Raw genomic sequence first — 14,359 nt, forward strand, 5'->3', positions numbered from 1 at the left:
AAGCTCCCATACAGGACTGTCACCGGGTCCCGCTCCGCGGGGGATGCTCCTGTATAGGGCAGTCACCGGGTCCCGCTCCGCGGGGGAAGCTCCTGTATAGGGCAGTAACTGGGTCCCGCTCCGCGGGGAAAGCTCCCGTACAGGGCAGTCACCGGGTCCTGCTCCACGGGGAAAGCTCCCATACAGGGCAGTCACCGGGTCCTGCTCCACGGGGAAAGCTCCCATACAGGGCAGTCACCGGGTCCTGCTCCACGGGGAAAGCTCCCATACAGGGCAGTCACCGGGTCCTGCTCCTCGGGGGAGGCTCCCGTACAGGGCAGTCACCGGGTCCTGCTCCGCGGGGGAAGCTCCCGTACAGGGCAGTAACCGAGTCCTGCTCCTCGGGGGAGGCTCCCGTACAGGGCAGTCACCGGGTCCTGCTCCGCAGGGGAAGTTCCCGTACAGGGCAGTCACTGGGTCCTGCTCCGCGGGGAAAGCTCCCGTATAGGGCAGTCACCGGGCCCTGCTCCGCGGGGAAAGCTCCCGTACAGGGTAGTCACCGGGCCCTGCTCCGCGGGGAAAGCTCCTGTACAGGGCAGTCACCGGGTCCCGCTCCGCGGGAAAAGCTCCCGTATAGGGCAGTAACCGGGTCCCGCTCCGCTGGGAAAGCTCCCGTACAGGGCAGTCACTGGGTCCCGCTCCTCGGGGAAAGCTCCCGTACAGGGCAGTCACTGGGTCCCGCTCCGCGGGGGAAGCTCCCGTACAGGGCAGTCACTGGGTCCCGCTCCGCGGGGGAAGCTCCCGTACAGGGCAGTCACTGGGTCCCGCTCCGCGGGGAAAGCTCCCGTACAGGGCAGTCACTGGGTCCCGCTCCGCGGGGGAAGCTCCCGTACAGGGCAGTCACTGGGTCCCGCTCCGTGGGGAAAGCTCCTGTACAGGGCAGTCACCGGGTCCTGCTCCGCGGGGGAAGCTCCCGTACAGGGCAGTCACTGGGTCCCGCTCCGCGGGGGAAGCTCCCGTACAGGGCAGTCACCGGGTCCTGCTCCGCGGGGGAAGCTCCCGTACAGGGCAGTCACTGGGTCCCGCTCCTCGGGCAAAGCTCCTGTATAGGGCAGTAACCGGGTCCCGCTCCGCGGGGAAAGCTCCTGTACAGGGCAGTCACTGGGTCCTGCTCCACGGGGGAAGCTCCCGTACAGGGCAGTCACCAGGTCCTGCTCCGCGGGGGACGCTCCCGTGCAGTGCAGTCACTGGGTCCTGCTCCGCGGGGGACGCTCCCGTACAGGGCAGTCACCGGGTCCTGCTCCGCCCGGCGTCACTCAGCAACTTCCCTGAAAGACGTGAATGTGGCGTCAAGACAAACGTTAGGGAGGAAAGTCCCGCACCCGCCACCTGAGTGTCGCTTACTGCAGTCCCAGCACCTCCCCCAATACTGTTTACACCTGCGCCTCTGGTCTCTGATTCCTGTTGCTTAAATTGCAAATACCTAAATAGGTCAGTGCTTTATGGAGAGGCAGTCTCTTGTACAGCAGCTGTGGTTTCTCATCCCCTTTTGCAGGTGATTGGGGTCGGGTTTGCAGGGTAATGTCGTCATATTTCTTATCCTGCAGTGAAGGAGAAGACCTGACATCAATTCTCCAAATCAGCAGCTTTCAAAATAAAGTTGAAACATTTGTAAAAACAAACAATCAAATAAACAAAACTGGAGCTTCTGTAATCTTCTGGAAACATTTTCATTTTTTTTTTCACTTGCAGTACCGCCTTTAACCACTGTCCTATATTTCACACTATATTTCCCACAGGCCTCAATGCAACAGCGCCCCCAGTGTAAGCCAAGCTGAATAATGTGTCGTTACTTTGGAATGCAGCATCGTCTAGAAATGGCAGCATGACCGTGATAATCAGTGATGAGAGTATTGTAATATATGATTTTCAGGGGGAGATGCGTGCTACCCCTTTAAATTCCCCCCAGTTGCAGCTCCTGTGATGTTCTAGTGATGGAGGCTTTATCTCCGGGACACGTTTCATCTGCTCTTAGTTTCAGTGTTACTTCATCCCTGATGGATCCAGTTGCGCTCATCATTTCCTGCTCCGTACTTCCCATGAATCATCGGTGCGGCCGCTGGCAGGGAGCGAGCGTTATTTAAATCTATGGGATTGGGAGCTGAATAAATGATTGTTCTTGGAGGGGATGTGTGGTCTTACCTCATGTAAGGGCTGCCGTCACCGCTGCAAGACGAGAAGTCTCTTAACCCCTTCAGGCTTTGAGGTGTTAATGAGACGCCACGGAGGAGCGTACAGCAGCGGCGTCCAGTCTTACGCTATATCCATATTATATGGAAGGTGTCAGGGCGGCACTACAAGTCTCACGCGGCCGTCACATGAAAAGCTGCTTTGTTTTAGATATAGAAGAAACCTTTCCTCTATAAAACCAATAGAAAAGAGACATAAAAAATACTGTCCACACAAACCGTGCCAAAAGAATACAGCCTACACTATGTCCTATGCCTATATACAGTGTCCGTCTACATAATAGTGCCGTACTGTGCCTATATACAGTGTCTGTCTACATAATAGTGCCGTACTGTGCCTATATACAGTGTCTGTCTACATAATAGTGCCGTACTGTGCCTATATACAGTGTCTGTCTACATAATAGTGCCGTACTGTGCCTATATACAGTGTCTGTCTACATAATAGTGCCGTACTGTGCCTATATACAGTGTCTGTCTACATAATAGTGCCGTACTGTGCCTATATACAGTGTCTGTCTACATAATAGTGCCGTACTGTGCCTATATACAGTGTCTGTCTACATAATAGTGCCGTACTGTGCCTATATACGTGTCTGTCTACATAATAGTGCAATACTGTGCCTATATACAGTGTCTGTCTACATAATAGTGCCGTACTGTGCCTATATACGTGTCTGTCTACATAATAGTGCCGTACTGTGCCTATATACAGTGTCTGTCTACATAATAGTGCCGTACTGTGCCTATATACAGTGTCTGTCTACATAATAGTGCCGTACTGTGCCTATATACAGTGTCTGTCTACATAATAGTGCCGTACTGTGCCTATATACGTGTCTGTCTACATAATAGTGCCGTACTGTGCCTATATACAGTGTCTGTCTACATAATAGTGCCGTACTGTGCCTATATACAGTGTCTGTCTACATAATAGTGCCGTACTGTGCCTATATACAGTGTCTGTCTACATAATAGTGCCGTACTGTGCCTATATACAGTGTCTGTCTACATAATAGTGCCGTACTGTGCCTATATACGTGTCTGTCTACATAATAGTGCCGTACTGTGCCTATATACAGTGTCTGTCTACATAATAGTGCCGTACTGTGCCTATCTACAGTGTCTGTCTACAAAATAGTGCCGTACTGTGCCTATATACAGTGTCTGTCTACATAATAGTGCCGTACTGTGCCTATATACAGTGTATGTCTACATAATAGTGCCGTACTGTGCCTATATACAGTGTCTGTCTACATAATAGTGCCGTACTGTGCCTATATACGTGTCTGTCTACATAATAGTGCCGTACTGTGCCTATCTACAGTGTCTGTCTACATAATAGTGCCGTACTGTGCCTATATACAGTGTCTGTCTACATAATAGTGCCGTACTGTGCCTATATAAAGTGTCTGTCTACATAATAGTGCCGTACTGTGCCTATATACAGTGTATGTCTACATAATAGTGCCGTACTGTGCCTATATACAGTGTCTGTCTACATAATAGTGCCGTACTGTGCCTATATATGTGTCTGTCTACATAATAGTGCCGTACTGTGCCTATATACAGTGTCTGTCTACATAATAGTGCCGTACTGTGCCTATATACAGTGTCTGTCTACATAATAGTGCCGTACTGTGCCTATCTACAGTGTCTGTCTACATAATAGTGCTGTACTGTGCCTATATACAGTGTCTGTCTACATAATAGTGCCGTACTCTGCCTATATACAGTGTCTGTCTACATAATAGTGCTGTACTGTGCCTATATACAGTGTCTGTCTACATAATAGTGCCGTACTGTGCCTATCTACAGTGTCTGTCTACATAATAGTGCCGTACTGTGCCTATATACAGTGTCTGTCTACATAATAGTGCCGTACTGTGCCTATCTACAGTGTCTGTCTACATAATAGTGCTGTACTGTGCCTATATACAGTGTCTGTCTACATAATAGTGCTGTACTGTGCCTGTATACAGTGTCTGGCTACATAATAGTGCCGTACTGTGCCTATATACAGTGTCTGGCTACATAATAGTGCCGTACTGTGCCTATATACAGTGTCTGTCTACATAATAGTGCCGTACTGTGCCTATATATAGTGTCTGTTTACATAATAGTGCTGTACTCTGCCTATATCCAGTGTCTGTCTACATAATAGTGCCGTACTGTGCCTATATACAGTGTCTGTCTACATAATAGTGCCGTACTGTGCCTATATACAGTGTCTGTCTACATAATAGTGCCGTACTCTGCCTATATCCAGTGTCTGTCTACATAATAGTGCCGTACTGTGCCTATATACAGTGTCTGTCTACATAATAGTGCCGTACTGTGCCTATATACAGTGTCTGTCTACATAATAGTGCCGTACTGTGCCTATATACAGTGTCTGTCTACATAATAGTGCTGTACTGTGCCTATATGCAGAAATGTGCTCCTCAGGGCATCTGGGGGCGTCACAGCCCGGACTAGACCCCAATCAGAGGACAATAAAGCATCCGCACTCCTTATCTATGAACTGCTGCAATATTTACTGCCACAACTGCTCGTCCCCTTGTCATACTGATAGTTCTGCTTCACGTCTCTTGTCTTATTTACTGCCCCATTCCATGTCCTGTTGTGTATAAATATGTGACTCTTCAGATTGTGTTATACGGAGCCTGATGAAGAGACCAGAGGAGTCTGAGGCTGCTATTACCATCTTTTCAGTTAGCCTTTTTTCTCCGGGAGCACAGGAGTCACATGGAGCTCACTATGATGTACTCCATGTGACATCAGTGTGACATGTAACCGAAAAAAACACATTTCTGTGAAATAAACTGAATTTATATACTCACCTTGTCCACCGCTGCTGTCTTCTGCTGTCTTCGCCGATGCTATCTTCTGCTGTCTCCGCCGCTGCTGTCTTCTGCTTTCTCCGCCGCTGCTGTCTTCTGCTGTCTCTGCCGCTGCTGTCTTCTGCTGTCTCCGCTGCTGCTGTCTTCTGCTGTCTTTGCCGCTGCTGCTGCCTTCTGCTGTCTCTGCTGTTTTCTGCTTTCTTCACCGCTGCTGTCTTCTGCTGTCTCCGCTGCTGCTGTCTTCTGCTGTCTTTGCCACTGCTGTCTTCTGCTGTGTCCGACGCTGCTGTCTTCTGCTGTCTCCGCTGCTGCTGTCTTCTGCTGTCTTTGCCGCTGCTGTCTTCTGCTGTCTCTGCCACTGCTGTCTTCTGTTGTCTCCGCCGCTGCTGTCTTCTGCTGTCTCCGCCGCTGCTGTCTTCTGCTGTCTCTGCCGCTGCTGTCTTCTGCTGTCTCTGCCGCTGCTGTCTTCTGCTTTCTCCGCCGCTGCTGTCTTCTGCTGTCTCTGCCGCTGCTGTCTTCTGCTGTCTCTGCCGCTGCTGTCTTCTGCTGTCTCCGCTGCTGCTGTCTTCTGCTGTCTTTGCCGCTGCTGCTGCCTTCTGCTGTCTCTGTTGTTTTCTGCTTTCTTCACCGCTGCTGTCTTCTGCTGTCTCCGCTGCTGCTGTCTTCTGCTGTCTTTGCCACTGCTGTCTTCTGCTGTGTCCGACGCTGCTGTCTTCTGCTGTCTCCGCTGCTGCTGTCTTCTGCTGTCTTTGCCGCTGCTGTCTTCTGCTGTCTCTGCCACTGCTGTCTTCTGTTGTCTCCGCCGCTGCTGTCTTCTGCTGTCTCCGCCGCTGCTGTCTTCTGCTGTCTCTGCCGCTGCTGTCTTCTGCTGTCTCTGCCGCTGCTGTCTTCTGCTGTCTCTGCCGCTGCTGTCTTCTGCTGTGTCCGCCGCTGCTGTCTTCTGCTGTCTCCGCCGCAGCTGTCTTCTGCTGTCTCCACCGCAGCTGTCTTCTGCTGTCTCCGCTGCTGCTGTCTTCTGCTGTCTTTGCCGCTGCTGCTGCCTTCTGCTGTCTCTGCTGTTTTCTGCTTTCTTCACCGCTGCTGTCTTCTGCTGTCTTTGCCGCTGCTGTCTTCTGCTGTGTCCGACGATGCTGTCTTCTGCTGTCTCTGCCACTGCTGTCTTCTGCTGTCTCCGCTGCTGCTGTCTTCTACTGTCTTTGCCACTGCTGTCTTCTGCTATCTCCGCCGCTGCTGTCTTCTGCTGTCTTCTGCTGTCTCCGCCGCTGCTGTCTTCTGCTGTCTCTGCTGCTGCTGTCTTCTGCTGTCTCTGCCGCAGCTGTCTTCTGCTGTCTCTGCTGCTGATGTCTTCTGCTGTCTCTGCTGCTGCTGTCTTCTGCTGTCTCCGCCGCTGCTGTTTTCTGCTGTCTCTGCCGCTGCTGTCTTCTGCTGTCTCTGCTGCTGCTGTCTTCTGCTGTCTCTGCCGCTGCTGTCTTCTGCTGTCTCCGCCGCTGCTGTCTTCTGCTGTCTCTGCCACTGCTGTCTTCTGCTGTCTCCGCTGCTGCTGTCTTCTACTGTCTTTGCCGCTGCTGTCTCCTGCTGTCTTTGCCGCTGCTGTCTTCTGCTGTGTCCGACGCTGCTGTCTTCTGCTGTCTTTGCCGCTGCTGTCTTCTGCTGTCTCCGCCGCTGCTGTCTTCTGCTGTCTCCGCCGCTGCTGTCTTCTGCTGTCTCCGCCGCAGCTGTCTTCTGCTGTCTCCGCCGCAGCTGTCTTCTGCTGTCTCCGCCGCAGCTGTCTTCTGCTGTCTCCGCCGCAGCTGTCTTCTGCTGTCTCCGCCGCTGCTGTCTTCTGCTGTCTCCGCCGCTGCTGTCTTCTGCTGTCTCCGCTGCTGCTGTCTTCTACTGTCTTTGCCGCTGCTGCTGCCTTCTGCTGTCTCTACTGTCTTTGCCGCTGCTGTCTTCTGCTGTCTCCGCCGCTGCTGTCTTCTGCTGTCTCCGCCGCAGCTGTCTTCTGCTGTCTCCGCCGCAGCTGTCTTCTGCTGTCTCCGCCGCTGCTGTCTTCTGCTGTCTCCGCCGCTGCTGTCTTCTGCTGTCTCCGCTGCTGCTGTCTTCTACTGTCTTTGCCGCTGCTGCTGTCTTCTGCTGTCTCCGCCGCTGCTGTCTTCTGCTGTCTCCGCCGCTGCTGTCTTCTGCTGTCTCCGCCGCTGCTGTCTTCTGCTGTCTCCGCCGCTGCTGTCTTCTGCTGTCTCCGCTGCTGCTGTCTTCTACTGTCTTTGCCGCTGCTGTCTCCTGCTGTCTTTGCCGCTGCTGTCTTCTGCTGTCTCCGCCGCAGCTGTCTTCTGCTGTCTCCGCCGCAGCTGTCTTCTGCTGTCTCCGCCGCAGCTGTCTTCTGCTGTCTCCGCCGCAGCTGTCTTCTGCTGTCTCCGCCGCTGCTGTCTTCTGCTGTCTCCGCCGCTGCTGTCTTCTGCTGTCTCCGCTGCTGCTGTCTTCTACTGTCTTTGCCGCTGCTGTCTCCTCCTGTCTTTGACGCTGCTGTCTTCTGCTGTGTCCGACGCTGCTGTCTTCTGCTGTCTTTGCCGCTGCTGTCTTCTGCTTTCTCCGCCGCAGCTGTCTTCTGCTGTCTCCGCTGCTGCTGTCTTCTGCTGTCTCTGCTGCTGCTGTCTTCTGCTGTCTCTGCTGCTGCTGTCTTCTGCTGTCTCCGCTGCTGCTGTCTTCTGCTGTCTCTGCTGCTGCTGCTGTCTTCTGCTGTCTCCGCCGCTGCTGTCTTCTGCTGTCTCTGCTGCTGCTGTCTTCTGCTGTCTCTGCTGCTGCTGTCTTCTGTTGTCTCTGCCGCTGCTGTCTTCTGCTGTCTCTGCTGCTGCTGTCTTCTGCTGTCTCCGCCGCTGCTGTTTTCTGCTGTCTCTGCCGCTGCTGTCTTATGCTGTCTCTGCCGCTGCTGTCTTCTGCTGTCTCTGCCGCTGCTGTCTTCTGCTGTCTCCGCCGCTGCTGTCTTCTGCTGTCTGTGCCACTGCTGTCTTCTGCTGTCTCCGCTGCTGCTGTCTTCTACTGTCTTTGCCGCTGCTGTCTTCTGCTGTCTCCTGCTGTCTTTGCCGCTGCTGTCTTCTGCTGTCTCCGACGCTGCTGTCTTCTGCTGTCTTTGCCGCTGCTGTCTTCTGCTGTCTCCGCCGCTGCTGTCTTCTGCTGTCTCTGCCGCTGCTCTCTTCTGCTGTCTCTACTGTTTTCTGCTTTCCTCACCGCTGCTGTCTTCTGCTGTGTCCGACGCTGCTGTCTTCTGCTGTCTCTGCCACTGCTGTCACGTGCTTCCAACCCCCGCTCATTATGCTCATGCACCGAGGACCGGAAGCAGCAGCAGCAGCGCTGGAGACAGCAGCACCATGGACAGGTGAGTATAGAAATTCATGCTGTCCGTGTGCTATGCAGATGTCACACTGACAGCACACGCTGAACATGTGCACACACATACGCACCTACACCACGGACCGTGCAATGCGTGCGTTGGTGTGTGTGTGTGGTGTGTGTGTGTGTGGTGTGTGTGTGTGTGTGTGTGTGTGTGTGTGTGTGGTGTGTGTGTGTGTGGTGTGTGTGTGTGTGTGGTGTGAAAGCTAGGACGCTTCACTGCTCGTTTGATTGGCGAGTGCATTGGGGCAGGACTATGTGGGTCAGGTCTTGTGCTATTGCGGGGTGCATGTGACAGCAGGGCCCCCCAGACTCTGGTGCAGCAGCCATTGCGCCCCCCTCTGAAGCTGCAGGTACCCGCACCTCTGCTCCCCCAGCCCCAGGTGCAGTCAGTGGCTTTGGTTGGCTATTAGTGGCGGAGACCCCTGTGCTGCGATCACTGGACGCTTGTGGGACCCCCGCCTTATGGAACCATTATGCTAAGCAGCCCTTTAAGAGTTTGTGTAAATGTCAGCCATGAATTCGGAGGCTGTGCACAAGACGAGGGGAAATGCCACTGACATCATCACCCAACAAAGACCCCGCGCTCATCCGCACAAATACATTTACTTCTAATGTAAACTTTGGATCTGAAGCCCCAAAAGAGCGAAAAATCCTGTGCGGCTGCGGGGTGCGGGAAAACCCACTGTGGACTGCGGCAGCGACATTGTGGATACATCCGGAGACTGCTGCTACCACCATAGACTGTGGTGCAAGAATCTGCCTCGTGTGGACTTCACCCTAGGAATGAGAATCGGTGCACGATCCCACAGCTGAGGGTTTGTTACAGTGTACGAGCGGAGAGTCCGGACTGTTCACTCTACACCTTCTGATTTCCAGCCTTTGCTCCTTATAGAAACAGACACCAAAAATAAAAAAAATACAGAAATGCTCAAAAAAATACAAATGTGACAAGTGCTCTATTATTATAACTAGTGACGCGGAAACGTCTCTTCTGATAAAGTCTGATCTGTGCGCGAAACGGAAGGAGGGGAAATGGAGTAACGAGGCTTCCATATAGCCATAGAAATCCACCAAATGTCAGAATATCCAAAGTGACGAGCAAGACAGCGCCGAAATAAGACGCCTCACCCACCGCTACAAAGAAAGCCGGGAACGGGACAACAGCGACTAATCTTTATATAGAGGCAATATTATAGCAGTTATATTCTTCTACATAGGGGCAGTATTATAGTAGTTATATTCTTGTACATAGGGGCAGTATTATAGTAGTTATATTCTTGTACATTGGACCAGTATTATAGTAGTTATATTCTTGTACATTGGACCAGTATTATAGCAGTTATATTCTTGTACATAGGGGCAGTATTATAGTAGTTATATTCTTGTACATAGGGGCAGTATTATAGTAGTTATATTCTTGTACATAGGGGCAGTATTATAGTAGTTATATTCTTGCACATAGGAGCAGTATTATAGTAGTTATATTCTTGTACATAGGGGCAGTATTATAGTAGTTATATTCTTGTACATTGGACCAGTATTATAGTAGTTATATTCTTCTACATAGGGGCAGTATTATAGTAGTTATATTCTTGTACATAGGGGCAGTATTATAGTAGTTATATTCTTGTACATTGGACCAGTATTATAGTAGTTATATTCTTGTATATAGGAGCAGTATTATAGTAGTTATATTCTTGTACATAGGGGCAGTATTATAGTAGTTATATTCTTGTACATAGGGGGCAGTATTATAGTAGATATATTCTTGTATATAAGGGGCAGTATTATAGTAGTTATATTCTTGTATATAAGGGGCAGTATTATAGTAGTTATATTCTTGTATATAAGGGGCAGTATTATAGTAGTTATATTCTTGTATATAAGGGGCAGTATTATAATAGTTATATTCTTGTACATAGGGGCAGTATTATAGTAGTTATATTCTTGTACATAGGAGCAGTATTATAGTAGTTATATTCTTGTACATGTGGCAGTATTATAGTAGTTATATTCTTGTACATAGGAGCAGTATTATAGTAGTTATATTCTTGTATATAGGGGGCAGTATTATAGTAGATATATTCTTATACATAGGGGCAGTATTATAGTAGTTATATTATTGTATATAGAGGCAGTATTATAGTAGTTATATTATTGTATATAGAGGCAGTATTATAGTAGTTATATTCTTGTACATAGGGGCAGTATTATAGTAGTTATTTTCTTCTCCATAGGGGCAGTATTATAGTAGTTATATTCTTGTACATAGGGGCAGTATTATAGTAGTTATATTCTTGTACATAGGGGCACTATTATAGTAGTTATATCCTTGTACCTAGGGGCAGTATTATAGTAGTTATATTCTTGTATATAGGGGGCAGTATTATAGTAGTTATATTCTTGTATATAGGAGCAGTATTATAGTAGTTATATTATTGTACATAGGAGCAGTATTATAGTAGTTATATTCTTATACATAGGAGCAGTATTATAGTAGTTATATTCTTGTACATAGGAGCAGTATTATAGTAGTTATATTCTTGTACATAGGGGCAGTATTATAGTAGTTATATTCTTATACATAGGAGCAGTATTATAGTAGATATATTCTTGTACATAGGAGCAGTATTATTGTAGTTATATTCTTGTATATAGGGGCAGTATTATAGTAGTTATATTCTTGTATATAGGGGGTAGTATCATAGTAGTTATATTCTTGTACATAGGGGCAGTATTATAGTAGATATATTCTTATACATAGGAGCAGTATTATAGTAGTTATATTCTTGTACATAGGGGCAGTATTATAGTAGTTATATTCTTATACATAGGAGCAGTATTGTAGTAGTTATATTCTTGTATATTAGGGGCAGTATTATAGTAGTTATATTCTTGTACATAGGGACAGTATTATAGTAGTTATATTCTTGTACATAGGAGCAGTATTATAGTAGTTATATTCTTGTATATTAGGGGCAGTGTTATAGTAGATATATTCTTGTACATAGAGGCAGTATTATAGTAGTTATATTCTTGTACATAGGGGGCAGTATTATAGTAGATATATTCTTGTACATAGGGGGTGGTATTATAGTAGTTATATTCTTGTACATAGGGGGCGGTATTATAGTAGTTATATTCTTGTACATAGGGGGCGGTATTATAGTAGTTATATTCTTGTACATAGGGGGTGGTATTATAGTAGTTATATTCTTGTATATAGGGGGTAGTATCATAGTAGTTATATTCTTGTACATAGGGGCAGTGTTATAGTAGATATATTCTTGTACATAGGAGCAGTATTATAGTAGTTATATTCTTGTACATGGGGCAGTATTATAGTAGTTATATTCTTGTATATAGGGGCAGTATTATAGTAGTTATATTCTTGTATATAGGGGCAGTATTATAGTAGTTATATTCTTGTACATAGGGGCAGTATTATAGTAGTTATATTCTTGTACATTGGGGGTGGTATTATGGTAGTTATATTCTTGTACATTGGGGGTGGTATTATGGTAGTTATATTCTTGTACATAGGAGCAGTATTATAGCAGTTATATTCTTGTACATAGGGGCAGTATTATAGTAGTTATATTCTTGTACATAGGAGCAGTATTATTGTAGTTATATTCTTGTACATAGGGGCAGTATTATAGTAGTTATATTCTTGTACATTGGGGGTGGTATTATGGTAGTTATATTCTTGTACATTGGGGGTGGTATTATGGTAGTTATATTCTTGTACATAGGAGCAGTATTATAGCAGTTATATTCTTGTACATAGGGGCAGTATTATAGTAGTTATTTTCTTGTACATAGGTGCAGTATTATTGTAGTTATATTCTTGTATATAGGGGCAGTATTATAGTAGTTATTTTCCTGTATATAGGGGCAGTATTATAGTAGTTATATTCTTGTACATAGGGGCAGTATTATTGTAGTTATATTCTTGTATATAGGGGCAGTATTATAGTAGTTATATTCTTGTATATAGGGGCAGTATTATAGTAGTTATATTCTTGTATATAGGGGCAGTATTATAGTAGTTATATTCCTGTATATAGGGGCAGTATTATAGCAGTTATATTCTTGTATATAGGGGCAGTATTATAGTAGATATATTCCTGTATATAGGGGCAGTATTATTGTAGTTATATTCTTGTATATAGGGGCAGTATTATAGTAGTTATATTCTTGTATATAGGGGCAGTATTATAGTAGTTATATTCTTGTATATAGGGGCAGTATTATAGTAGTTATATTCCTGTATATAGGGGCAGTATTATAGCAGTTATATTCTTGTACATAGGGGCAGTATTATAGTAGTTATATTCTTGTACATAGGGGCAGTATTATAGTAGTTATATTCTTGTATATAGGGGCAGTATTATAGTAGTTATATTCCTGTATATAGGGGCAGTATTATAGCAGTTATATTCTTGTACATAGGGGCAGTATTATAGTAGTTATATTCTTGTACATAGGGGCAGTATTATAGTAGTTATATTCTTGTATATAGGGGCAGTATTATAGTAGGTATATTCTTGTATATAGGGGCAGTATTATAGTAGTTATATTCCTGTATATAGGGGCAGTATTATAGTAGCGATATCTTGCATACATTGCAGTGTAGTAGTTGTTAGTGTACAGGGTGGCGGTATTATTGGAGTGAGCAGTAGTGTAGATATTTCGGTTAGTTTGTCGGTTACAGCAGCGGAGTCGTTTCTATGTGACAGTGGACCTGTGAATAGTTCTGGGTCGCTGCCAGTTCCACTGTTACTGTGTTTATAATGCAGCCACATTGTTGCCATTTTACACAGAACTTTTAACTCTTCATGGCGCAGATATCAGATCTCAGTGTTTTTGTTACTTTCTTTCTGTTTGAGGTCAGTATTTTTCTCTGTTTCTTCTTCTCCTCGGTTTGGGGGCTCGTGTTTGTGTTGATTTTTTGGATTTTTCTTCCTTTTCTATTAATAGCTGCACTTGTTCCTGTAGATCCGGTGATCCGGTGATTCTGGGACCGGCCTCATAATGGAGCTGTTCTTCTCTGCACATATTGGATGAATTATGAGAGCTGCCCCATCGGAGGCGTTCATACAGTGATGGCGGATGGGGCTCCACGCTGCCCCCTGTCTGCCAGGCGGGGACCTGCGCTCCGGGGCTCTCTAGATTAGCTTCTGAAACCAGAATGATAGCACACAGTTACTTAATGACTTAATTACTCAATGATGCACTGATAATTGCACTTGAGTCGTGTATTGATGACGTATTGTTAATGAGGGTCATGGGAATCTGTTTAATTGTGGCTCTTCCTCCAGTTGCCTCCAGAGCTGTATTCATAATTCTGACAAATCGTCCAGTCCTATGCTGCATTTCCTCCGATATCCCACTACTATAAAGATTATTACCTGCAATACCAGAAACTGGGGCTGGGACGGACGATGAGGGGGGCTCTGGAGGAAGCGTTCAATGATGAGGATGATGATGATGTATGGATGTATGTGTATGTATATGTAAATGTATATATGTATATATATATATATATATATATATATATATAATATATTTATATTGACTGGTTCCTTATCTCTATATTCTTCTTCTGTTTTCCCGCAGATCATGATCAGCAGATAGCACCGTACACGACTACCATGGCTCTCCGGAAGAGGAGTCGTCATGCCCTGGGGTTCCTGTGCTGCTTTGGGGGCAGCGAGCACCCGGAGATCAACCTCAAGGACAATAATCCGCTCCAATTTCTGGAGTTCTCAGGGCCGATCCCGTCTCCGGAGGAGCTGAATGCCCGGTTCTCCGAGCTGGTGGTGAGTGGCCTCATACTGTGGGGTTATCCAGGTTATATTAATAACCTGCTACTGGAATTTCTTATTGCCACATTTTGGTGCCACGGTTTCC

General features: G+C 46.9%; 1 protein-coding gene across 4 annotated transcripts in view; it reads left to right on the plus strand.

Annotated features, from left to right (window-relative positions):
- The window catches only part of DAAM2 (dishevelled associated activator of morphogenesis 2), a 319,005-nt gene that overhangs the window by 72,052 nt on the left and 232,594 nt on the right, over positions 1-14,359 (plus strand). For all 4 annotated transcript variants that reach the window (XM_075339000.1, XM_075338999.1, XM_075338998.1 and 1 more), the window contains exon 2: positions 14,066-14,268. In XM_075339000.1, coding sequence (XP_075195115.1) covers positions 14,101-14,268 — 168 coding nt within the window. In that variant the 5' untranslated portion in view covers positions 14,066-14,100. The remainder of the gene's footprint in view (positions 1-14,065; positions 14,269-14,359) is intronic.

The sequence above is a fragment of the Anomaloglossus baeobatrachus genome, chromosome 3 (genome assembly GCF_048569485.1).
Source record: "Anomaloglossus baeobatrachus isolate aAnoBae1 chromosome 3, aAnoBae1.hap1, whole genome shotgun sequence".
Classification (NCBI taxonomy): domain Eukaryota; kingdom Metazoa; phylum Chordata; class Amphibia; order Anura; family Aromobatidae; genus Anomaloglossus; species Anomaloglossus baeobatrachus.